General features: G+C 37.9%; 1 protein-coding gene across 3 annotated transcripts; it reads right to left on the bottom strand.

Moving 5' to 3' along the window:
* Nucleotides 1–17,117: 17,117 nt before the first annotated feature.
* Nucleotides 17,118–26,649, bottom strand: pxylp1 (2-phosphoxylose phosphatase 1). 3 transcript variants are annotated; one of them, XM_088381561.1, is made up of 6 exons: nucleotides 26,492–26,649; nucleotides 24,484–24,630; nucleotides 21,803–21,991; nucleotides 21,226–21,352; nucleotides 19,373–19,512; nucleotides 17,118–19,075 (listed from the first exon to the last, which is right to left on the bottom strand). In XM_088381561.1, the coding sequence occupies exons 2-6, from the start codon at nucleotides 24,563–24,565 to the stop codon at nucleotides 18,048–18,050; spliced, it is 1,566 nt and encodes a 521-aa protein (XP_088237687.1). In that variant the 5' UTR covers nucleotides 24,566–24,630; nucleotides 26,492–26,649; the 3' UTR covers nucleotides 17,118–18,047. The 3 variants fall into 3 exon arrangements, with proteins under 3 accessions (XP_088237687.1, XP_088237685.1, XP_088237688.1); XM_088381559.1 differs by lacking the exon at nucleotides 26,492–26,649 and adding an exon at nucleotides 23,204–24,392 and having other exon boundaries at nucleotides 24,484–24,624; XM_088381562.1 differs by lacking the exons at nucleotides 24,484–24,630; nucleotides 26,492–26,649 and adding an exon at nucleotides 22,559–23,110.
* Between the last annotated feature and the right edge of the window lie 103 nt (nucleotides 26,650–26,752).

Genomic DNA, 26,752 nt, shown 5'->3' with positions numbered 1-26,752 from the left:
CATTTCACTAAGCCCTGCTGCAGTTTCTATGAATTGTTATTTAATAAACATGCAGCTGTGAGTTTTATTTTTAGGTATGACTACTTATATTTGTATCTTCACACTTTTTATACTCTGTGTGCATGTTAACAAAGCTCAAAATGACTAAAAGTATTACAGGGGAGCTGGTTTGGAAAAGGGGAACACATGTTTAGGGTTTAAAGGAAAATATGATGAGCTTCCATCACAACGGGGGGTTCACATGCTCCAAAACCACTTTTGTTTGTCACTGTTTAATGGAGCCACAATATAACGCTGTTTAACAACCATATGTTTTCACAGTCACATTTTCATGTGTAATTTAATGTTTGGATATTATGAAGCAAACATACTCCCAATTACGGCATCCACATAAAAAGGCTTTGCATGACTAACCAACGTTTATGAGTCAGTCAGTTAAGTTTCTCACAGCCGGTGACAATGTGTTTACAGTGTTCTTTTCCACTATTTACTTTTAAGAGTTTATGTAAGAGAAAACAAACAAAAACACATTATATTTTTAAAAATTCAAAGTAAATGATGTCCTAAGAGCAATGAATATTTATGCATTTTGATTATTAATTAATAATTAAGTATCTTAATAAAAGGGTGAGTAGGGAAAAAAAAAATCACTTTTTGTTATTTGTAATAGTAATGTTTATTGATTAAGGGTAGAGTTCAGTAGGTATATTTTTTTTCCCTGAAACATCATAGCTATAATTACAATTCATGGTTTAAATTGTACTGTGTGAGCATTTGTTGGTCAAACTTAAAATTAAAAAAGAAACAAAAATATCTCAAAAACCTGTTGTTCTGGAAAAATGAAAATCAGCCCATCGTCGATTACATTTATTGTGTTTTTTTTATTAGTGGGCTCAGATTGCAAATAGCTACGTTTTGATGTATAATAACAATATGCAATCGCACAGTGAGGTTTTTTGTTGACTTCTCATCCCATGTCTGCATATCTTGGAAGAAAAATGTATGTTGACAGGCGTGCAGTCATTGTCTTGTTCTTTATTGAACACACAAAAGTAGAGTAGGATGTATCTGTCTCCCCAGAGTGATTAATTGGTGTTTCATGGCAGAGAATTGATTTATCCCATGCTGAATGAAGTAAGTGCGGGTCTTAGTGTGGGTGACGGAGTCATTACTGATATCATATGGCTGTCTGCTGCTCAGATCAATAGCTGACTTTCTTTATGAGCTTGTTTTGACAACATGGCCTGTATGAAATCCTATCCTCACTCTGCCAAGACCGTTCAGTCTTCACACGTGGCGACAAACCAGACAAGTATGGCGTTTCTTCTTGACAGGAAATAAAGAGACCAGCTCTGTCTTCCTTAACACACAGAACAACACTTGCATGGTTTTCATTATAATGTCAATTTTTTTTGAAAATGTGACTCAAATGATTTGAGGTATAAACTATTCTTCACCCATTCCGGAAAAAGTCCAAAAGTGGGGATGAAGTCTTCTCCGCAGCTTCGACCTGCGATCGTTCATTTACTCCGGACGATACAAAGACCAGACTGTCAACTTTGGCTTGACTTTTTTCTTTCCGTCATCCACCTCTTGTCCATAGCGAGCAGTGGCTGCTGGGGCCACTGACACAGCCCCACTTCGCCACTCTGGCAGCCACACCTAATCTAGTTACTTGGATCACACACGCATGCACAAATACACAGGCTACTCCTTGTCTCGTGTTAGCGGAAACCCCTCTTACCCTGTGCAGTCACTTCCAATCACCACCTTTTCAACCATAAGAAACAGAAAGAGAGGGGTGCTGTTTCTGATTTTAAATCTGATTTTTTTCAATGGTCTGCTCGATTATAGCTTTTCAGTTATGGCTGCCAAGTTTACTTTTTTTTTTTAGGGAAAATTGTGCAGAAGTGTTTTGTATGTTTTTTTAGTTTAATTGCTAATTTACTATGAAAATGAAAAATTACACACATGTATTTCATACTGAGCAGTATGCAGATTGTGGGGGTATTGCAACCAAACAAAAGTATAACTACAAGGAAATGGGCACCATCTTACGAGTCAAAATATTGTGAGTCAACTTACAATAACAATAAAATTGTATACAAAACTGTGAGTTTACAATTTCACAGTTTAGGCTATCTCGTCATTTGTTCAACTTGAATACAGATGTCACAATTAAAATTGTGTTTAATACATTTTCTGTATTAAATGATAAAAGGAGCAGTTTCAGGAACACGCTCTGTTCCCATTTTTTTCTCTCTCTCTATCATTATTTGTCCTTGGTGTATTGCCATAGTTGGATCCGCAAAACCAATCTCTATTTGCTTAGATTTGTTTTTAAATATTTTGCCCAACTGTGCAGCTATTTTATTCATAATTAAATAAAAACAAAGTTTGACCATTAAAAACGCAATGGTCCGAAAGAGGATGTGCAGAACAATAACTGGTATAATTTCACGGGAAAAGGTAGACAATGGGTATATTTGCAGTACAGTGCTTACAATAACATACAAACAATGATCCTAATGTTGGCAAAATCTACAGCGCTATGACTTTCCATTTTCCCAGTTATTCCTCTTTATAATATTGTATTTTTAAAAAATCTGGAATTATGAACCCCACAATCAAAGCAGCACTTTTTTGCTTAATATTCTGAGTGATAAGTCAAGTTCAACTATCAGTCAAAAGTTTAGTCAACTTCTCGTAATATTGAATTGTAAACTGTGGTCAAAACTTTGGCTGCTAGCGCGGCACTAAAGTTTGTTGCTAATTGAGTAAAAGTCATCATGTGGCGTTTATGTGAGGTCACAGGTCACCAATGTTGGACAAAAGTGCTTGGCTCAGATCGCAGTTCTTGTTTATCCTGCTTAGTAATCAAAATGAAGTTGAGGTGAGGGCTCGGTATTGGCAAGTCACGTTTTTTTCACTGGGCCATAGTCATTCAAGCTGGGACAGAAAAGGGCCTTCCCCAAATTGTTTAGAGCTGAGATGGGAACACGTTTGTTCAAAAAGCCTTGGTGTGATTAAGAATTACATCACAAGGGCAATCAGGGTCTTGCATCACCAATGACTGATCATTAAGTCATTAACTGTCTCAATACCCTTGTCCATAAAGTGCAGTAATCTAAGACTTATGTGAGCCCTTCTCTGTATCTGATTTCAATCATGCCAGCCTGTTGTTTTTCCTCATGTCTGCAGCTGCATCAGAAGATATGTGATACACAGTCATCCATCACCTCCAGCCTCCAAGTCCTTCATTCTAAGCTCCTCTATCCACTAGTTATGATTGGAACAAAGTGGAAGGAAGATTCATAGGTAGCAACTGGCAAAAGGGGAGAAGCACACACACATACACGCACGCACACAAACTGCTATGTGTGTGGGTAGAGCACAAGGTAGATACTCTTTTTGTCTCTTACCTGAAATATTTTGTGTGGGGAACCCTATTTTTTTATACTGCTTAATAGTCCATGCGTTTGATAACTAATTCAGTAGTTTTGAACTCATGTCAAGGAGAAATTGTGGATCGGTTTGGCAGGCCACATTAAATTATGTGAAGGCTCTGATCTGGCTCGCGGGTCTTGAGTTTGACCCCTGTAATTTAATCTTGCTAGAGAACATCAATTTAGCCTGGTTTTGAAATCTAATTAAATATCACACTTTTGTCAAGTATCCCTTTGTTTAGGCAGCCCACAATTTCTGGCCCTGATCAACAGGAAAGCTCCACTCAGACCGAATGACTCAACAGTTCATTTAATCAGTATAATTTAGTTCGTCATCTATCCAAGCTCCTCTGACTGACAGTGATAAAGTATGACGCGTCTATCACCGCTGCTGCCAAGACCAAAACCAGATTGAATTGATAAATCTATCTTGCTGTGGGCTGCATGAGTGGGGGGGTATGTTATTTTCTCACTGGTTCTGTCAGGCTGGCACAGCCCAGGGTGAAGCAGGTATTTGCATTGGCATCTAGACCCTAAGGCTGCAGCCTCATCATCCCCTGCAGACCAAGGCTACTCTCAGAATGCCAAACTATCACAATCAGCTTTCTGACAGGAGGAAATAACACAGCTGCCACAGAAATATTTATCATATAATGAGTCTTGGATGAAGGTATGATAATTTAGGAATGAAATGAATATACCCAAAGAGATGACGACTATTAAACATTATAAATGTTATTGTTGATAAGCATTTGGGTATACTAGGAGGCAACTTGCTTCCCAACCGATGGAAATGGCTCCTCTCATTTCCTTACATTTTAGCAGAGGAGAGGCCTGCGGTGTCCATGCAGGATATTGGCACACGCAAAGTACAAAGTATATTTATGAGGAATGAAAGAGGATCACCTGCTGCAGAGGATGTAAAGTTGGCCGCTGTAATGTGAGCACTTGGAGTTTTTGTGCACCTGTGTGATGTTATACAAGTTGGATATTTGCAACCTGTCCATACAGAATGCAGTCCCATTGCAAAAAAAAAAGTATGTGTCGATCTAGGTCCACGTATTAAAATTACCCTGGTTGAATTTGAAATAAATATATATATATATATATATATATATATATATATATATATATATATATATATATATATATATATATATATATATATATATATATATATATATATATATATATATATATATATATATAGCTATATGGACTGTCATTAAAAAAAAAAAAAATCAGCGCCAGGTCACATATGGGAAAAAAAAATTCTAATGTTGCATTTTTCTGGCTAATTTCATGAAATTGACTGAGGTGTATCTATTTGTCTTTAAAATGATGGTTACTTGCCATGAATTTAAGACTATTTCCACTGACTAAGGTACATTCCCAATCACCATTATATGATGTGCATTGTTGTTTGTTTTCAATAATCCAGTGACATTCTTACCTAAAATCTAGTAACACATGATAAGTATGGAGGAGACAAAGTTTGACTGAGTATGTGGACAAAGCATGTGGTTGGCATGTCAGCCTCCTAGTCAGAGGTTCTGGTTTGAATCTCAGTTCAGTCTTTCCTGTATGGAGTTTATCATGCCTTCCTCATGCTTGCCTAGATTTTCTCCAGGTGCTCCCGGTTTCCTCCCACATTCCCAAAATGCTTGGTAGGTGAATTAAAGTCTGAAGTCTAAAAGCCATGAGGTGGGAATGTAAGTGGGAATATTGGTGATTACCAGAAGCAGACAATTTTTTTCTGAATGAAAAACAAATAATACTCTCATTTCCTTGACTTTCATTTCAGAATGTCTGGGAGCTCTGTCCGAGCACTTTTATTTCACAATTCAAGACCGTTTCCAAGGTCCAATGTGTATTTTCTCATTGTGTCTATATTCTCCAGCTTGCTTCTGCCTTTCTTCTCTCTACTGCAGCTTAATGAGGTGTGCATAAAGTCAAAGTGTGTATTTTCTGGCGATGCACATGTAAGCTGACATACAGCACTAGAGTGTTTGTTATGACAGAGTAATGAGTGAGACAAACCAGAAGTGGGAGACAGACACATGCACACTTCTCCACTGAAACGCTCCCACAATAACAGCCCATGGTGGATCGGAATCAAATGTCCGCTTGAAGCACACACACATTTGTACACATAAAATAAATAAGCTCCAACAGAGGGATTTTATGGGGTTGGACCTTTTCTGATGAGAAACTTCTGGCTCCAAATTCCCGATGTAGGCTGAAATATGTTTCTGGTGTTTCCAGAAGAAATAAAACAGAACCAAAAGATTTTTTAATCAATCACAGCAAAATGTTAAGGAAGTGAAAATGTATCCATTGTATCTTAGACAGTAAAACTAAACACACATGAAGAACCAGTTCCAGAATACACATTACATCTTGTTAAAAAAGTGCTAATTTTGAGTGACAAACAGCTCAACACAAGGCCAGCAAAAGGCGAGTCAGCACTCAATATCAATTAGAGAAAATCCTAAACAGAGGCAAATGAAGACGTACATGTGGGTAGTATTGACAGAAACTCTAGTTGACTCATTAGAGGCCTCTGTGGAGTGTGGCGAGTCAATGTTCTGAAATGGCCACCGTGCAGTGCGCCCACAATCTGCTGCCTAATGAAAAGTGAAAGGTAAATAAACTCCCATTGCAGGGTGAGGAGGGACAGAACATCCTGAAAATGATGCTTCATTTTTTCTTTCAACATGACACTCATAGTGAGGAGGCTCTGTAAAAAAAAAAAAAAAAAAAAATTCTATTTTTTTATAAGGTTTGACTATGGTCGAGTGCTCCAACAAGGGGATAATAACGATGATGACAATGATGATGAAGATGAGATACTAGTGCTACTGTCAATATGGCCATGTTAGCATCTCCATTTGGCAGCAATGAAACAGTTTTCTTCACACACACATTTAAGAGTGAAGCAGGCAGGGTCGCCGGTTCTCTCATTCACGGAGAAGAAGTGGAATTTGGGGCTAAATAAACAGGAGTCTGCTGGAGAACCAAACCAGCCCTCCCAAATCATACACTCACTGCTGTCAGGACAAGGGGGGAGTTAAGTGAGACACTAAACATCGCTACACACACACACACACACACACACACACACACAAACACACACACACTCACGCACACTCAATCACACTCACATTTTGAAACCTGTGGAAGTGAAAGGGAGTGACTGAGTGCATGAAGAGAAAATCAAGGTGTTTGGACTGAAAAGATGATCATGTTGCTAAAATGCTTTAAGGAGCAGCATTATCTGTGCTATTGTTGTAGAACCTCTAAAGGAAAATACAGATGATATATCATCAGTAATGCAATCAACATATTCTGAAAAGTAGAATGAATATTATTAATACGTCATCATGTTAGGCCATGGCAGAGTGTTATCATATCTTGTAGAGACTTCATTTCAGTGAGCTCACAAAACTTACTGTATATTCTGTTTTGAGATTTTTAGTATTATGTAGCAACCCTACAAAAATGAGCTAGTAATGACATAATTCTTTCTAGAGGTAAAAAAAAAAATGTACTTACCGTATTTTCCAGACTATAAGTCGCTCCGGAGTACAAGTCACACCAGTCATAAAATGCCTAATAAAGAAGAAAGAAACATATAAATCAAGTGCTCAATATATTAATGAAGTAATATTATGTTAATAATTTCACATATAAGTCGCTCCTGATTATAAATCGCACCCCCGGCCAAACTATGAAAAAAACTGCAATTTATAGTCTGGAAAATACGGTATATAGTAGGGTGCTCTGGGTGACATTGCTCTACCTAAAGAGGCCCTTGTGGGATTGTTTTGGAAAATGGAATGTCAAGTGGGAACTTTCTATCAGCAGAAACACCTGTTTCAAGTGCAAAAATTATTTTTATTTCAAAGTGCATTGTTGTATGCGATAAAACCGAAATTGAACTTAAATCCATCACACACTTAGTACAGGTCAAAAGACCGCTACCAAGCTTAAAAGAACAGAACAGTTTAAAGCACAATGATACACTTCTAAATTGAGTCTTCACCTCAGGTTTGTCTGACACATGGTCATCAAAGTGAATCCATGGATGAGGTGATGAGAGGACAAAGCTTCAAGCACACTCTGCTGCCTGGAATGAGCAGATAAGGGAAAGTAAGTCAGCGAAAAATGAAATATTTTAAGAGTCGACATGTAACCTGAGCATGTCTCTTTCAAGACTGGCACTGGAGCGCTGCCCGGGGGCTGCAACCAACAAGGTGAAAGGGGGAATGAAGCTGTGATGACTCAATCAATTCCAGCTAAGGATTAGAGCTAGAGGAGTCCGTACAGAGGAACGCAGAACACCACAGGGACATCAAAGAGTGGCTACTTAGAAGAAGGTGAATGAGAAAATGGAAAAGGTCAAGATTAGAAGGAAACATACTAGAGTAGGGATAGATTGAAGAACGAATGATTAACAATTATGTTAATCAACAGTAGTCCATTGATAGGCTGGGCCTCATTTGAAAAAAATACTCCACTCAGTGTCAATTGAAACGCTGAAAATGTTATTTAAAAAAATGGCTAGGACTGATCAGTAAAGAATGCATGGAAGTTTTAATGGGGTCATGTTTTGAAAAATTGCCTTTTAATTGCTTGTGAAGGGATAGTTGACTCTAAACTGCTAGGGGCTTAAACAATTAGTCGACTCATGGACGACTTGACATGGAGTGCTCAGGGATAGTTAAAATTTTTTAAAAAATAAGCTTGCGGTAGGTGAGAATAGCGGTCAGTATCAATTCATACCAGAATTATCTCAGGACTGGCAGGAAGGAAGAAGGTTAGCTGCGTAAATTGAAATGTCATCTTTGTCACCAAATTCTTGTTTCCAATAATGTGCAGACAACAACTGCACACAAACAAGAACTTTATTAATCATAGAAGTTGTTCTATAAAACACATATCATGGATGGATGGATGGATGGATGGATGGATGGCTGGCTGGCTGGCTGGATGGATGGATGGATGGATGGATGGATGGATGGATGGATGGATGGATGGATGGATGGATGGATGGATGGATGGATGGATGGATGGATGGATGGATGGATGGATGGATGGATGGATGGATGGATGGATGGATGGATGGATGGATGGATGGATGGATGGATGGATGGATGGATGGATGGATGGATGGATGGATGGATGGACAGAAGTTTCCATACGTGTCCATAAAAATTGTTTGTGAAAATGCTGTGGTGCTATAATAGTTGGATACCACAGTACTGTACTGAAAAAAAATCAATGATGTCACTGATTAATCAACTTTGACTTGAATTTCATCTCATCACTCATTCATTCACTGGCCAACCATTTCACAACTTCAATTTTCAAATTTCACAACTTATTAATATTTCGGCCAGTCTTTTGAAACTGGTTCATTTCAGTGACAAAAAAAAATGTGTAATGTGTGCTAGATTTTTTTAATCCTTGAGGTACTTTTAAAAAAGTATACGTATTACGCAATCATATTGTTGAAAAGCCATGAGTACTTAATTGAATTGCAAAAAAAGGTGCACAATATGTCTCCTTTAAAGGAATTGAAGTTCTCTGGTGACACTCCCTGCATTTCAAGCGACAGTGTTTCCTCTCAGGTTGTATTTCATGCATACCAACCCCCTACAATACCTTGATAAACCTTTGAGTTCGTTAAATGGGCCCACATCCATAAACCCCATGGCGCAGTGTCATGTGGTCATTAAGATACTCAGCCATCTGAGCCAATGATTGTTCAACCACTGGTAATGTATGTGCAGGCATGTGTATAGTCTCTGTGTTCTAAACCTATGAAGCCTTTTCTTCCTACTTGTACTGCTACACAATTACACAGGCACGCTGGAGAGGAGGAAATAGGATTAGCGAGATTATTCACATGAGCACACGTCATTTGGACGCTGTGGCAGCTTTGCAGTCATACAATACTTACCAAATTATATATCCACTCCTTGGAGAGGAAAGCACACGTTACCATTAGCCCACATGTCCGACAAGTCATTTTTTATATTACTTCCACTTTATTTGGGAGTTTACTGAAGCTGAGCTGTGATTGATTGCGACCTGAGACCTGTGATGTCATTTTCAGTCGACAGCAACTGGCAAAATGGCCACCCCATGAAATGGATGAAAACAAGTGAATTTTGCTGCTTGACTTATATTTCACAAATGCACTATTAATCAGAATGCCGTGCTTAGACTAGTGTGGACACATAAACCATATTATTGTAAAGAAAATTCTGGGGTTGACTTCCTCTTTAAGGATGGCTTCAAAGCATAAACACTTGGTGCTCCATCATTAATTGGCAACAAAATAGATGATTGTGTTTATAAGTATTCATACTCCATCTGAAAGCTTTCTGTGCATGCATGTCTGTTGAAAAAGTGAGTCAGCTGGCATCAAAACAAATCTAATGATTTTGGTTTCTCAGAGAGCCACAGCATCTGTCTAGCAAAGATGTCAGCTGTCCTCAATTTCTCAACCATTTTCAGATCCTCCCTTTCTCTTAGAGTGCTGGCCACTAATGCTTAAGTGTTTCACTGACTCATATGTGACTCAAATGTTTGTTTTTTAAATCTACCACTGTGTGTGTTCATGCTCAAAGTACAAAACTATCATCACACTGAAGATGTTAGATGCTCCAACTAAAACTGTGTGGTCCCTACTCGGCTGTAAGGAATGTGTGGAAAATGGTGAGGTTGGATCCTTGGTTTGCTCCAATGCCAGTTGGCCATCTATGACTGCCAGTGGAACTGGTTCCTTTGTATTTATTGATGGGACTTGGGACAAAACGTTTTTCTCAGTAATATTATCTGCTCATTTGGGATAACACTTCAGTGCAGATGGACAATGATCCAAAGCATGCACCAAGAGCAACTAAAAGGTTTATTAAGAAAAAGAAGTGGAAAGCTATGCAATGAGCTGGATCCGATTGACCATGCATTTCACTTGCTGGGGACAAAACTGAACGGAAATGCCCTAAGAATCCAAGACAGTGCAGGCCTGGCAGAGCATCACCTGGAACATTCAGCATCTTGTGAAGTCTATGCATTCCAGACCTCTAGCTGCGAAGGATTTACTTCAACAAAGCATTCAAAAGTGAACGTTTGATTAATGATTGTTAATTTGTCCCATTTTGGTCCCTTAAAAAGTGAAAGGCATAAATACCGTTTGTCTGATTTAGATGTAAACATAATCAAACTCTGCAGTTAAAGCATATGTTGTGTTTTTCATTTCATTTCAAATCCATATGATGGTCTTCAAAGAAGCCCCTTTGTGAAAAAAAATGTGTCAATGTGACAATGTTTATGGACCTGACTGTTCACTGAAAATATGTAAATATACACACTCATACACACATAAATATAAGCGGCAGTTCTAGATACAAACTTCCACCATCTTAAAACTTAAATACAGATAACATTTGAAGCACATTTTAGCATAGCTGGTTTTCATGTCAAGTTAAAAATATGTTGTTTGTCGCTATTAGTGAAAGTTAAAAGCACAGTAGAAGTAAGATTTCTTCTAATATGTTCCAAACTTTCATATATTTATCATTACTATTTTCCTTTTTGATGATCAGTACCACAATGAATTTGTATACACGCAAGAAAAAGAAAAGAAAAAATATCTGCGGGCAGTTACCAAACATCTTTGTCTCATCTTGCCCTATTTTTAATGAATTCCTGACAAAAATCTCCTTGTAGAATAAAACCAAACATGATCCACTGCATTTCCTTCTATATCATCATATTGATATGTGCTATGTCATCTTTAAAAGTGTTAATGATGTGTTGTCAGCGGTGTAAACTATGCAGGCACACATGGGGGAAAGGTTTGATAAATGGATGATTCACAAAAAGTTGAAAAAAGCAAGGCATGTTCGTATCTACAGGGGTTGATGGCTTCATTACCTCTTGAAAAATAGTTACACAGGTTTTCATTCCCAGCCCCCTCTCGGGGTAGAGTGTAAACTTCCCAAGATTCAACAAAGGAGGAAATATTGAATCGCACTAATCATAATGCTACATAGCATGGCTTGACCTATGCTGAGGGCTCTGCAGGGTATGTTTTGTTTGCCGTAGTCATTGATTTTCTCTCATTGTTTAAACAACCTTGCCACCTCTTTTACAGCACCAGGGAAAAACAAGAGTAATGGATTTGTAATGATTTGAAAACAGCATTATAGATTTTTACTGTAACAGCAGGCTCACCGTAGAATTGAGACTTATTGATCTTATACCCGCAGAGCTTCTCGTTGGTCGCAGCAAAAGAGCATCAAAATTTATTTTAGGCGTGTAAACAAGCTTTGGTACATTGCACTTTATTTCTTTTTTGTCTTAATTCTGGCATTGTTAGTGTGTCATTACCATTAGTATAGAGACATCAGCATCCTTTGTGATCAACGTAACTTAGATGTTGCAAAATGGCAACAACAAAAAGACGAGATGTGTAAGAGTAATAATACCTGACAAACAAATTGATAACAAGCTAATTTTATGTTATTAATAATAGGGAGCAAGATTGCTGCTTTTGCATTACTAATGAGGTTTCTGAATTCTATATTGTTGTGCAATGATGCATGTAATTCAGAAAAATGTAACAATATAATAATTGAACACTGGAAAGGGTCACAAGTTATTCATTGTATCTTGTAGTACTAATTAACATTATTTCAAATACATAAAACATCCCAGGGAAACAAAATGCACTCGGAGTATGATAAAAGTCTCTTGCTCTGGCTGTCACTGTCTGGCTCAATAAGGATGAAATCACAGAGGCTGCAATGACTTTCTCATGAACTTGTCAGCCCTGAAAGGGAAGGTCACCCACAGCGTGGACAAAAGAGATTCAATTTAGAATCTGTGCAGTTTACTGAAAAGCATACATCCTCCTGTGTGTACGTGCGTATGTCTGAGGGGGAGTGTGGGGACACTGACTGACTTATTTCTTGACCCACAGTGCAGTCAATTAAATCTGTCTGACACCACGCTTAGGACAAATTTGGACATGGAGAGCACATTTTTGTGTTTTGGTTAATTCATGGTTTTTAACCAAGAGGGACTAAAGCAAGGGTAGGCAAGTCCGGTCCAAGAGCGCCACTCTCCTACCTGATTTAGAAGTTTCTCTTCTTCACACATCACACATAAAATGGATTTTGTTAGTTCTTGTTTTTTAAGAGCACTCATTGATATATTTTTTGTGTGTTTTAGTTATTTCTTCAGTTTTTGGTAACTATAATAACCTTGATTTAAACATATTTGTCCATAGCGTACAGTACCACAATCATAAATTAAGTAATGGCGCCAACTAGTGCTGCAACAAATCCCTTGAGGTTTATGCTCAATCCAGAGGGGAGCAATAAAGAAATTGTCCCCTTCGAGGCCAGGAACCTGCCCACAAAGACAGGAAGTGGAACCATTCCACCTGATACCACAGCACAGCAGTGCCTCCGGGAAAACACACCCATGATGGATTGGCTTCTATTCCTTACACGTGTTTACTTAGGCACAAACGGAAAGCAAACAACAGATCTCCAATCAAGAAAAACAAGACTTGTTGAAGATTCAGAGCAAATAAGGCCATGTTTGAGGAAAAAACTTGCACGAGACTTACAGCAAAGACATTAACTTTGGAGTCATTACTCATTGTTGTGTCATGTCAAATGAGATTAACCCTTTCATCGGTTCAGACCAAGCAGCCATAGAGAAATTCTCACTTCAGTGACAGTCTGTCTCAGTCTCCTTTCTTCTCTCTTTGATACAGAACAAACTCACCGTGTCCTTTCATCAGGCAGCAGTTTACCATAAAAAATGACTGGTGTGGCCTTCACAGTAGCAACCTGAGCCACAACTGGGATTTCAGATCTGAAGCTATGGCTTTTCTACACTTCATACATATTCTTACTCTCATGGAAATGATAGCAATAATATAATGCTAGAGGTGATGAAATCCATCCCAGGACCTTGTACTATGTATATGTCACTTTCTGATGACAGCGATTAAAGAAATAATTAGAAGCCAGAAAAACGGTTTAGCAGCAAAGTACAGTTCTAACTTGACTTACAATTGCTCCAATTTACGTGTTTTGGAAGAGATAAGAGCAGCCGCTTGCTTAATTTTCTGTTTTGTGTTGCAAGTCAAAATATGAGTCACAAGCGACCTTTAAGACGAGTGCCAGTCAAGGACCAACAACAAAAATCAGTTGCAGATGCTTTTTTTTTTTTACGAGGTAAACAGAATCATGACTCAACAGCAAATATGAAACATAAATGGCTTTAATTATTATTATTATTATTATTATTATTATTATTATTACTATTATTATTATTATTATTATTATTATTATTATTATTATTATTATTATTATTACTATTTTAAATCATCAAGAAAAGTTCACTTGAATCTCTGTAATAATTTTTTTTATAAACCTTTGTTGAACACTGTTGTTTGAGACACATTTTCTGCTTGTTCCTCTAAGTTCTCACCATTCAAAATGTACACAGTACCACTATTCCAAAACAACAATAATAAAAATGATCATTGCTATGTATAGATCCCTTACCGATTTTTTTTCCCAGGAAATTGGACAGACTGTCAGCGATGCTCTTAGACATCCAGGTAAAATTATTGATTTGAGTCACTACAGTGACAAACTGGCACATGTGCATGTGTGTGATGAGTTTGACAAAAACCTGTAGTGGAAACTTCAAGTCCAACTAACTGTCTTGATATTCGTCTGACCTCATTGCTTCTTCCTTCTACAAGATCTTCCATTTCTTCCATTTCATTGTTCCCCTCGACATTGGTTTTCTTGAGCAGTATGCAGTCGTCAGAATCTCACTCTGTTGGGAGCACACTGTCTGTATGTGTTTGGGATTACAGACAGTCCTGACCTATTTTCCACACAATTTTACCCCACTTCGCATTCGTTGAATCTCACTTCTTCTTTGATTTTCTGTATATTTGTATGCATCACCACCACCCCATTGCCTTTGGCATATGCATGGGTTCGATTCATTTGCCCGTATTGCTTTCCCTGTGGAAGGATGAGAAAGTTACTAACTCATTTAGATTTTAATAGCTGATTCACAAACCGTAACTCAGAAAGACAAATAGTTTACTAATAAAAAACACACAAATGCATGAGCCATAGTCCATGACTGACTGAGCACTTCACAGACAAATGACAGTAATGTCCAAAACTCAATTAACGTAGCTGCCTATCTGAGTATATCTACGTGGGATGAATTCTCTGGCCTACCACTTATGCCCAGACAGACTCATATGAATATGCTGATTATTTTAACTATCTAAATCATCTCTCGAATCAGTGACAGAGATAAGTTTGAAAGAATCAAGTTTAACAAGTACATAAAAGGTCTTTAAAGGGAAAAAATATACAAGGCTCAGTTTGTGATTTTGACTTTTAGAGGGATATAAACAACTAAAAATGGACTTCTACGGTGCAGGTAATAAAAAGGAATGACTGTTTATTTCTCAGATTTTTTTTATTCCATCTACGTATGTGGATGTGTAGGTACATTTAATATTGTGACTGGTGAGTGCAAATGCACTAACACACATGACTTGGCTGTTTCCTTAAGTGAAGGGCTTAACAAAGCCAAACATCTGAGAAAACACAACAGTGGCAGAGTCTAGACACTGACAGACAGGACGCGCACACATTTTGGACCCCAATTAGCTGACCCCCAGCTTTACACACACTGCCTCCTGTGCCATGTCACCTCATATAAAATGCTGCTTACGTGCCAAGAATATTACTCTACCTGCCTAACCAGTTTTCAATTTTAAATCTAGCTTGCTTAATGGAAATTTGAATGCAAGCTCATAGTCAGAAGATCAGATTTTGCATAACAACCATCTACATCTAGAGTGAAACTTCCGACCTCCTTAAAAAACAGGTTTTGAACAAAGTTCTCATGCATATGGCAATAATGTCAGAAACCTAGAGTGAAAATGTTGCTGACATGAATATGAATCCCAGCACTGGACTGGAACTAAATCTCAGTGACATATTGGGAGTTATAGTATATCATAAAACTGAATAAGGCTATCTGAGGTTGCTCATCGATTGTGAATTATAGTGGAACATTGAAAGAAGAAACTACTTGGAGTCCATTCAACAGAAGCATTAGCATGCTTGCTTCTCAAGTCAATGCCTGGCTCCTTTTCCCCTAAACCAGAGAGTTTGTTTTAAACTTTTGAACCTGTTTATTAAAGTTATTTTCTATCAGCCTGAAAAGTATTGTGTTTTTAAACAACACATAAAATATCAGAAGCATGACGACAACCACACTACCACTATGAAATCAATAGAAATCTGGTAATAGATTAAAAATAATAATAATAATCCCAATACAGCTCTTGCACTGCATAGCCTTCATTAAAATGTGCCACGAGAAAATTTTTCTCAATCACTGCCCTGTTGCTGGATGTGCATGAGCATTTGTTTTTGTTGTTTTGCAGCCAAGTTGATTCATGTTTACATGGTTTTGGGGCCAAACAAAAAGAAGAGTAAAAGGCAGACACACCCAACACATTAACCTTGATGTGTTCCGGCGCAGTTGCCAAAGCCAGGGGCACATTGACAACATCAAAGATTGAGCAAGTAGCGGTGGAATGATGCAGTTCGACCTCACTCTGGCAAGATGATGCCAGAAGTGTGGTAGAGGGGGTTCTAAGACTGGAGGGCGAGGCGTTGGTCAGAGAGGTCAGGATAAAAGCGGGATAAATCCAATCCATCGGAGAAGGAGAACTATCATTAACAACTCATTAAGGATCTGACATCATGAGAATTGTGTGGGAAATGGCAAGAGAGAACGTTTTGGGACTGAATTTGCATATTTGCCTTTTAATTTAATAATGGCCTTTTTTGTAATGCAGAGGTCTTTCAGTTCATTTATGGTCAGCCATTTCACCCCTGTGAATTTTTTATCAAATAAGATAGATGTGCTAATAGCAAGTAATGACATCATTTCCATGTTGTTGTTTTTTCCAAATAAATTATGTAGTGTGTTATGAAGTCAAATGATAGACTGCTATGCTGGAGTTCAAAAGAAAAAATGCTAATTGCTCAAGTTGCGAAAAAAAAAATAGCTGTGAAATATTTTCATGTAGAGTACTGTTAACAAAGAACTTGTGTTCTTCCCATTTATATGAATGACACAATCTGTTCTTGAGTACTGCAGCACAATTGAAAAAACAAAGTAGAACCCTGATCCGAGTAGAAGGGATGATGGGAATACAAATAATATGGAACTCCAGTGCCATCTACTGATAACTCGCAAGAACTTTTGAGAGCTGTCCATGATTGACACAAACCAAAGGATTACATTTATTTTAATCTATACACTATCAGTCAAAAGCTACATTTTTGACCCTAGGATTTATTGAGCATTGGTGAGGATTCCTCTCTACTTCGTACTGTATGTTAGTACAAATGTCTAATACAGCATATACGCAGTATATTTTCTTCAAAACAATGTTTCCTATTGTTTATAATTTTGATAGTAATTTCAGTTGTTAAAATTTGCACTGAATTATTTCTGGGGATATTTCTGGGTATATAAGAGTAGAACAAGCTGAATAAAAATGCACTCGACACTTTTCAGTCATAGATTTGCTAAATTTATTGAAAAACATCAATCACTTCTGTTACAATTCACAATTAAATGCTTCGTGTTGGTCTATTACATAAAATCTCAACAAAACATTAAAATTTGTGATTGGAAGGTCACAAAATATGAACACATTCCAGGAATTTGAGTATTTTTTAAGGACCTGTAAAATGAATTAAAAACAAAAGAGGTGATTTACCAGTCACATGCTGCCTGCATGGCAAATGATTGATAAATACAGTACCTTCAGCCACGCCGTCTATCTCTGTTTTTTTTTATCAAGATGTGATGATAGTTTGAAAAATATTTAAGAGGCAAAAGATTTTCAACAATTATTTGAATAATATTCTACTGTCAGGTAACATAAATGACAAAAGTTTTTTTTTTTTTCAACAAGAAACCCACCCTTTAACTTTTGAAAATGATCTAATTGATTTATACAACAAATGCACTGAATTATAAACACAAATTCTAGAAATGAAAAATCCAGCATACAGTATCAGTACTAAATGTTCCCTTTTTCAAGCATTTAGAAACATTTTAGAGTTACAATTTCTTTGTGTTGGAATGTAAGAATAAAGTGTCATAGTGCTACATTTTACAAATGTTTGTGACAGAATTGTGAGGAATTTTATTGCTAAAGTAAAGAACCCATCCTCATTATTCTTATCAGATCTTCATAACAATGCCATTGCTAAAAATGCATATAGTTTTCAGTTTGACTTTATGTAAATGTTAAAAACTTCTACAACCATTTGATCAATTATAGTGCGAGATGTGTGTTTCCTCTGGAATGTTAGCAAGTTTTTTCTGTGATTTTTTTTTTTTTTGTAATACATGGAATTCTATCTGTGCAATAGAACATTACATGTTTGCTTTTCCCACAAGTGAAAAAAACAAGAAGCTAATTCATTGTTTTACCCTGTGTTAACCCGTATGGCCATAACAGGCCTCATGGTAGGAAGTAGCATTGACAAGACTGAACATGTCTCTCCTGACAAAAGAAAGAAACTTCTTCAGAGGGCAGAGGGGATGACTGGAATTTCGCTCAATCGAGCTACAGAATGTGGTGTTACTTGTTACATCTTCTCCATTGTACAACACCCTGATAAAACATCCTCCATCTCTTGCTTTTGGCCTCTCACCTTTGCCAGCTTTCTGCCCCTGCTGTTGCGGAGTCCCTGCGGGGCATTTCCACAATTCAAATACCAATCTTGCTGCAAAAGGTGGGAACTTGGCCTCCTCCAATCCCAAGGCACTAAGCAAAGGTGCCACAGTTACGTCATGAGCTGAGGAAAGAGTGAACACCTCTTTGCCTCCCGCTCTTGGCGGCCGACTACTCGCAGCAGCCTTGGCGACTCGTTCCATTTTGGTGGCGGTTCGGTTGAGGTAGGGGTACATTGCCAGGAGTGCATATTTACGATAGAGTCCCACTCTTCTCCGATCTATTTCATCATTGAGCTGTTGTTGACGAATCACAGCAAACTGCCTCATTGTTAGACACTCCCCTGCGCTACCATCTTTCCTGGCAACGCATGGAAAAGGAAGACCGTGGCACAAGTGGCACAGCAAAGAGTCGATTGGGTTTGCGGCTCGGAGGTTACGGGTTGGAATATCTAACGTGCGTGCCATGTCGATGTAAGTTCTTTCTAGTTCTCCATTGGCCACTCGGAGACGATATTGTCTCTTCTGCTCTTCTTCGAGATATCGGTTCCTGGCAGGGCAATCGCAAGCAGAGCCACAGAACAAGGTACTCCCCTGGTGATGTACAGTCAGTTTTTTCCAATTGAAATCTGGGAGGAAACCATAGAGGAATGCCAGTCCACTCTGAAGTGTGCGGCTCTTTCCTGTGGTCTCCACCCATACCTGTTGTGGTGACCAGTCGGAGGGGACAAGGCTGTGAGGCTGGTAGGCTTGGCGAAGGAGTTTCCCATTACGTAGGTGCTGCACCACACCTGAAGTGAAGCATACAGTACATACAAGTTAATGCCTCAAACAATCACAATTTCCCCAAATAAGATCATTCATACTTATCATTTTTGATAAGTAGAACTTTACCCCTGGTAACTTTCCGCAGGAATTAGGGGAATACTGTACTTGAAACTTTACAGAGATTAAATTTAGATAAAATCACAGAAAAACTATTGTACGATTAAAAGCTAAATTTCTGATTAATACAATTTCCTTGAAAGAGCTTTCTTGTGAGCGTCCCTGGAATCATATGAAAAAATACCGCATTGCCTAATGCCTACCAGTTTGTGTGAGCTCTCCCATCTCACAACGATTGTGGTTGGGTAGACGAGGGAGGGAGGTCAAAGGGGACTCCCAGTGTCCGAGGTTTCCCTTGCCCATATGATTTATGAAGGATCCCAGCAGAGGGTGTGACGGATTTCTGGTAAATATACAATACAAAGATGTGGTGCTCAGTTTCTGATTGACTCAGTTGTACAATAATGAAAATATTATCCACATTCCTATGCTTGATGTATTTTTGAAGGGGTCAATACTAGATGAGCTCGGAAATAAAACTGTAAAATAAAAACAAAAAGCTTTATACACAGTTGGGTGTCAATACTGCCGGTGACTGGGAGTGTAGCATAATGTAGCAGGATTTAAGGATGTGTTTACATTTACACACACGGACCGGTATGCTCGCAGAAATGCACAAACAAAAAGAAGAATGATGGCAGCAAGGGGAGCAGTTGCTCATCTGGTTTGAAAAATGATTGGAGATTACGGTTTGATTTAACAAATCTGCTGGAGCTGCAGCTCAAGTCAGATTAAAAACACACAACTGCGCACACAACTGTTGCCATAGTGAACATAGGTCAGATCAAGGCCTTATCACTGGAAAAAAACAACTCTTTGTCATTCCTTTTACACCACAACGTTACACTGAACTTTTGCGGTCATTATTGAATGTAATGCATTTCATGTGAATGGGTAGGGAACATTTTTCATATGAATCGATTGGGAACGTTCCAAATAAACAGTCGATGACATCAATTTAATAACCAAAAAACAATTGGATAAGACCATCCACTAAACCTCATTGTGGTACCGAGAAACCTCATCCTGTACTCAAACTTAGTTCAGCATTTTTTATGGCACTGCTCCCAACAAACCTAACTAACCTATACTTTAATCCATTGGACTAAAACATGGCACTGTATCATCTGGGTCAGGTCAGTGATGGCATTAGTTAATGTGATTTTGAATCTCCTTACCCACAAAATCCATGTTTGCTGACTTGCTTAAGGTCAAGGACACACTGAAAATAATCAAATGGACGCACCACTATGCCAGCTCTGAAGATTAAACACAACACAACCATGACGCTGTTCAGACACTATGACAAACACTAAAAGTGTTGGTGGGGAATATTTCAGTGACTTAATGTTGGAGAGAAAAATGGATTTCATTCTAATATGTACTATGTACTGTTTATATTCATAGTTTGGTGCAATTGAGCCAGTACTCGGCACCCTGTCAAGCTGAATTGCATGCTTATCTTTAGTAAGTTGCTTTGTTCCTTGAATCATAGTAGTTAGTGTCAATAATTTTGTTGCACATAACAAAAACTGCAGGTGGGTTTGTCTTGATGTTTGCGCATCCGACAAGAATTGGAGAAAATATGTTTGTACCAACTGAAAATTCAAAGTCTACACATTCAATAGAAAAAAGTGTTACAAAACATATCCAGCGAAAAATTCACAAAAATCAACAGAACAAAAATATGTATATACTCTCCACTACATATTCTACATCTATTTACTTAATACACTGTAGGAGTTCAATTAATATAATCCAGACCACTAATGCTTTGAGATTAAGAGGATATTTCTCAACCATATGAATTTCAATTCTGCATAACATCAACATGTTGTATCAATATTGACATTTAAGACTGGACGAACGCCAAGAAAAACCAAATTAATCATGAATGAATGAATAAATAAATAAATGTAAATAAAGAATATATAATGGTTAATTAAAAGGAGTGAACTAAAACAAATACGACCCTTGTGAGGATAAAGCGATGAATGAATCTATTTTGCATGAATGAATGGAATGCCAGTCGTTCTGAAATATGGCTGCAAAGTACCTGCTAACGGACAGGGTGCAGTTGATGGCTGGGCGTTTGATCTTGGGTATGGCGTAGAGAGGGTAACGGTCCCCATGGCGAATCATCACATGAACAGCCAGCAATTTATAGTCTGCTGGACTGTGACCTGAAAATGAAAAATCACCCAAATCACACAGCAAACCTCAGCAAAGTGATGTAAGATGTATGAGCATATTTTTTGGGGTTGCTTTCTATTTTTGACAAGACTGGTCTAAAAACGTTTACCTATAATCTGTACACACGTCAATTGAGTAAAGTTTTTGAATTACAAAACAACCCATTCACCTGCAAAACAACTCAAAACATCCACCACTAAATTCTAAATTTAAGTTTTTTTTTTAGAAAATGATGGTGACAGCCTACAAGTGTGGCAGAATAACAATGAACTGGGTATCACAGGGAAACCAAACAAATCACAAACAAGCATTACAAAGGGATCACTGACTATTATCTCTCATCTAAAGCTAAACTGAGGTATGCAGATAGTTCCAGTTAGTGGTGAGTAGTTCTTGTCATTGGTGTCAAGGCAATGTTGTCAGATTGGTAGTGTGAGCACCTTCCCAGGCTTGTTCAGTATGACTGGGGGTGTTGCAGTAGCCATAGACTTCAGATATGGGGTTGGGTTTCTCGGTGTGGGACACTGGGAAAACCCGCTTTCTGGTCTTGCCCTGAGGCACCCGAAAAGCAACATCAGCAGCGTGGAGAGGTCTCTCCTCCACAAGAGGAGTAATAGGGATTAGATTGACTGCAAAAAAAATAAGGCACACAAAACAGTATAGACATGTCAATAATTAGGGGAAAATAAAGACAATTTAAAACTACAAAAATATATTTGTTATTTATAAATAAATAAATAAATAAATACATAAATGAATACAATAAAATAAATAAAATAAAAAATAAAATACCCATAGGAATTTACATGGCAAAATCTGAACAAATAAACACTATAGTGCAACCAGCAAGTTGCCTGGACACAAATGACCAGTGATCCTCGTGAGAAAATCCATTAGGTTCCAGAGCCATTGTATGAATTGGAAAACCCATTCAAAAGGACTGAATCAAAAGAAACTAAACTGGCCTCATGCCTTTTTCACAAGACCAATGTCACAAAATAACAGAAAAACAAGTCAGAAAAGAAAAACAATTTCATGAGGCAATGGTACAAATTATGCACTGCGAATAAAAATTATAAAATAAAAAATGCCATCATCGGTGGTACCATCAGAGAAAATAAAAACAGCACTATGACTAACTCTATGACTTTCAGGACTGCCCGTGTGTAGTCTACTTTTTTGTGTGGTGTACATACCGTAAATGTACAGCAGTGTAAACGTTCAAGGGGATAAGCCTAGTCAGACTGATAAAAAATATATATCCTCGATAGACTTTTGGAATTGCAGACAAACTCAAAATGTGGTGTAAGCAGGAGAGGTCCACTAAATAATGCAAAAGAAAATGATTCTTTGCTGATAACATTTGGGGTGTTGCAACATGCCGAGAGAAAATTCCAAAAATTCTAAACAATAATTTCAAGCCATGACACCAGAGGTTAGCCGTGCAGACAAAACTTTATATCCTAACACAGATAATCTTATATCCAAATAATTAAATTATAATCCAATATTTTGATTCTGCTGAATATATACACTCCTTGTTCACATATATATATAATATACAATAGTCTGTTTTGATTATGTTTGATACTTACAAAAATTGAAGAGAATATACAACATTCAGTTATAGAGTTGACAACATAACAACTTCGATTTTAAGTAATTCGATGTCAATTTCGATGAAAATACAATGCAATTACTAAAAGGGTTATTTTTGCTTTTATTTTTTAATTACTAAACAATGAGCGCTCTTATTTTTTAATTACTAAACAATGAGCCGCATAGCTATTCAGCCTTTGAGTAATTGAGAAAATATGATCTGTATGTCTTCTCAAACTTACCCATGATGAGAGAGAAGAGAAAGCGTGTTGCAACAGCGGAGAGCATTTTGTCGACTGCGCACAGACTTGAGGCCCAGTCACACACACTGCAGTCCATTCAGAACCACAGCCAGTCTCGCTCTTACATTCTGTGCCTCGTACTCTGTCACCCCCGCCCACCAATTGACACACGCCTGCCTGAGCTAAACAAAATTTGGAAACAGCTCTCTCCAGGCACATACACAAAAGGGCTTTTGTAAAAGACTGACACATATTATGGATGGATACAAATGCATTTTGAATAAAGCATAGCACAATCCCACACTCACAAATCTACATATTATGATAGTACTCTTTTTCCCTATTTCTTTTCTTTTTCTTTTACATTTTGTCAGTCAGTCCTCAGTAATGTAACTTATTTGCTGCCGCGGAGGCAAAGATTAATCGCAGCGATTATGCAACGTGTTTTAGCCGCATCACTACCCAGCCAAAGCTGTCTGACATTGCGTTCGCTTGTTCAAAATCAACTGATGATATTCAAATCACTTCAATTATGAGACACTTGCACTCTATTGATATCAGTACAAGAAAGTCTCACAACTGGAGAACTGATTTTCTTCAGAAATATCATTCAACAGTGTTTTCCTAGGCCGGTGGCAACAGTCTCAATGTATGCAATTGCCGTTTCCTTCAATTCACTTTGGCTTAAAGGGATACTAGTCAATACCCACTGTTAATGTAACGCTGAACAATGACTATTGTGCACAAAGGGGCATTCCACAGGTGATGTGAGCGAGTCCCCACAGCTTCTCCATGTATTTCAGAGCACCCAGAAATCTCATAGTATTTTTAGGATGTCCAGAGGGGACTTGACTTTGTTTTGGAATGAATGGGGTATCTTCAACAAGAGAGCAAGAGGATGTGTGGCTTCGAAATAAAAATAAACACGGTACCTTTCTTCGTGGGAAGACCACAGTAATAAATTAGGTCAATTCACTGTTATATTTTGTAAAATTGAAAAGGTAGGCTATGAGAAAAAAATCTTTAATACAGGATTAAATGAAACCAGTGATGATGCATCTTAGGTAATATGAATCATTCAATGAAAGAGATGAAGCAAAAAAAGGATGTCCTTCTGTTATTCTGCTATGACGAAGATTAGAATGGACAAATGAAGCAGGGAAATTGTTCCACGTTTCATTGGCTGTAACTGAAACATTGGGAAAAAATGCACTCATATTATGAATGTACTATGCTTTTTGGCAAATTTACATAGTAGTCTGATTAGTAAGTGCACTTACAGAACTGAACGGTGAAACTGATGATGGCCAGTGCTGCTCCGCTCACCACCAACAGGAGGAAGAAGCAGTTACGAGCCAACATAGTGTCATGTGGACGGTCCACGTCCCTGTCCGTCAGCCATGCAGCCTTCAGCCAGTACCTGCAGTCTGTAAAACATCCAGTTCAATTGCTTCATTTAAAATAAGATACATAAGGAACAATCTTCAATAAAGATCTAGAATGCAAAATGAATGTAATGCATTAACACAAAATTGACTTGTGTTTATGAACCATGAGAATAACTACTTTTCAGACAATTTTAAAAAATACCATCTTGCTTCACTTACCTAACACCGCATCATTCAAGTTTGTATTTTATAGTGCTCTCATATAGCTACTTCCAAAAGAAAAACTGTTACGTCATCTTCCCAAATGTTTTCTCAAATATTTTGCTCATAATTGTTTGATATTTTCTTTTAATAGTAATTTCGGACAAGATTAATAGACAAAACAGAAAGAGCAGGCAATTAAAATTCCTTGATTTTAGTGTGTTTAGTACACTGTCATGCCACAAAAAAAGGAAGGGCCACCTTCGCTCTTGGTGGCCCTGCTTAAAAAGAGTTAAAGTCAAACAGCCACTGGATAGTTTGTATGTTTTATTTTACCCTTTACTTTCTGCACTTGATGAGTCCACTAAATTATGGAGGCTGGTTCCATTTTCCTCTAACCTCAACAGCCACACAGGCATACTACAAATAGTCAGCACAAGGAAAATAGAAGGTTGGAAATGATGCTGACACAAGAGGGGGAGGAAAAAGTGCACTTAATGTAGCCTTGCAAAAATGACTGCCATTAGTCGTTCTAAAGATAGCACAGGTCTCTCACTAAAGCACCATAAAATGATCCTTGCTTCTGACTCTTCACTGACTGTGCATACAAACATGATGCTGGAAAATGCATCATGCATGTCATCATCCAGAACAACTAGGAGGTCTAACAAAGTAATTTTACCTTCCTGGCATAAACACTTTACTCCCACTTTTTCCAATGCATTTGAAAGGATGAATAGCGGGGGTCCATAGGAAGTTATTTATTTGAGAATGTTTCCGTTTAACTTTATAAAACAGACCACTGAGCCTGATAGCTCAGTACACTTTTTGAAACGGACATGTACACTTTAACGCAGGGGTGTCAAACTATTTTTTTTTTGCGGGTCGCATTGTAATCATAGCTTTTTTCAGAGGGCCATTATGACTGTCAACCCAAATAAATGTATGAGCACCTCATATTATATACAGTAAAAGCTACAAAACAAACTGACAAATAACCCATTTTCAAATCAGATGCGTAAAAACTGGTCAAATATTTTTTAAAAAGATATTATTATAAGTGAAGACAATTTGCAATTCTAGTAATAACACACGAATTTGCACAATTTGTCTTCACAGGCCACATAAAATGATGTGGCGGGCCGTATCTGGCCCCCGGTCCTTGAGTTTGACACCAGTGTTTTAACGTGTGGTTAAGGGATTCAAACGAAGTGTTGGAGTTTGCATTATAATTATTTTTTATTATCAGTGTGAATGTTGGGGTCTATTCTGCACAATAACAGTCACTATAAACTACGGTGGTTGATCCATTGTAATAATCGTGGGAGAAAATTCTCTTGGAAGCAAGCAAAACCGGTACGTGCAAGAACGCGCAGATGATGTTGGTGCAGTATATTGGCATCAGTGACGTGTCCTGCTAACACTATTACTGTTAGCTTCTTAACAAACGAAATGCTAACGATCAAAAAAACATTGCACATCTCCCTCCCTGAGTCAACAGCACTTAATAAGGAAGAAATGTCTTGTGTCTCCTGTAGACTTTTAACTTTGAGTGCACGCCAGCCGGCTCGCATTCGCGTTCAAAACTCCAGACGGGATGAGGATAATCGTTTTACATGCCACATATACAATGGAGAAGACGATCGAGCCCTATAACGTTTGCACATCACATGACAGAATAAAGGCATTAGGAATTTACCTGCAGAAACTGGAGCACTTCCCTACGCGGCTCTTGGACTTTGTGCACCGTCTCTTTTTCCGACTACGACGACAAGCTGTGTGAAGTCACAGTTAAAATGATGCTAATACGCTTTACTTCCGACCCACGCTTTCAAACGTATAGTAAAGCTCCCCAACTATAGTAGTAGTATGTAGTAGTAACAAAGAGTAATAGTGTAATGCACTTAATAGTAATACTAGCAATAGATGCATTCTGTAGTCCAGTTGTAACCTTCAGCAA

This window comes from Syngnathus floridae, chromosome 7 (genome assembly GCF_059516105.1).
Source record: "Syngnathus floridae isolate MCC-2025c chromosome 7, RoL_Sflo_1.0, whole genome shotgun sequence".
Classification (NCBI taxonomy): Eukaryota; Metazoa; Chordata; class Actinopteri; order Syngnathiformes; family Syngnathidae; genus Syngnathus; species Syngnathus floridae.
The sequence above is the reverse complement of the archived record's forward strand: the minus strand, read 5'-3'. Positions and strand labels throughout refer to the sequence as shown.

Excerpts from the sequence above, each read along its gene's own strand:
- pxylp1 (XM_088381559.1), bottom strand. The coding sequence starts at position 23,300 with ATGGACTGCAGTGTGTGTGACTGGGCCTCAAGTCTGTGCGCAGTCGAC. Across the intron at positions 21,353-21,802 it reads TACTGAACAAGCCTGGGAAG|GTCACAGTCCAGCAGACTAT; the intron begins GTGCTCACACTA and ends TTTCATTTTCAG. Across the intron at positions 19,513-21,225 it reads TGCACCCTGTCCGTTAGCAG|AAATCCGTCACACCCTCTGC; the intron begins GTACTTTGCAGC and ends TATATTTACCAG.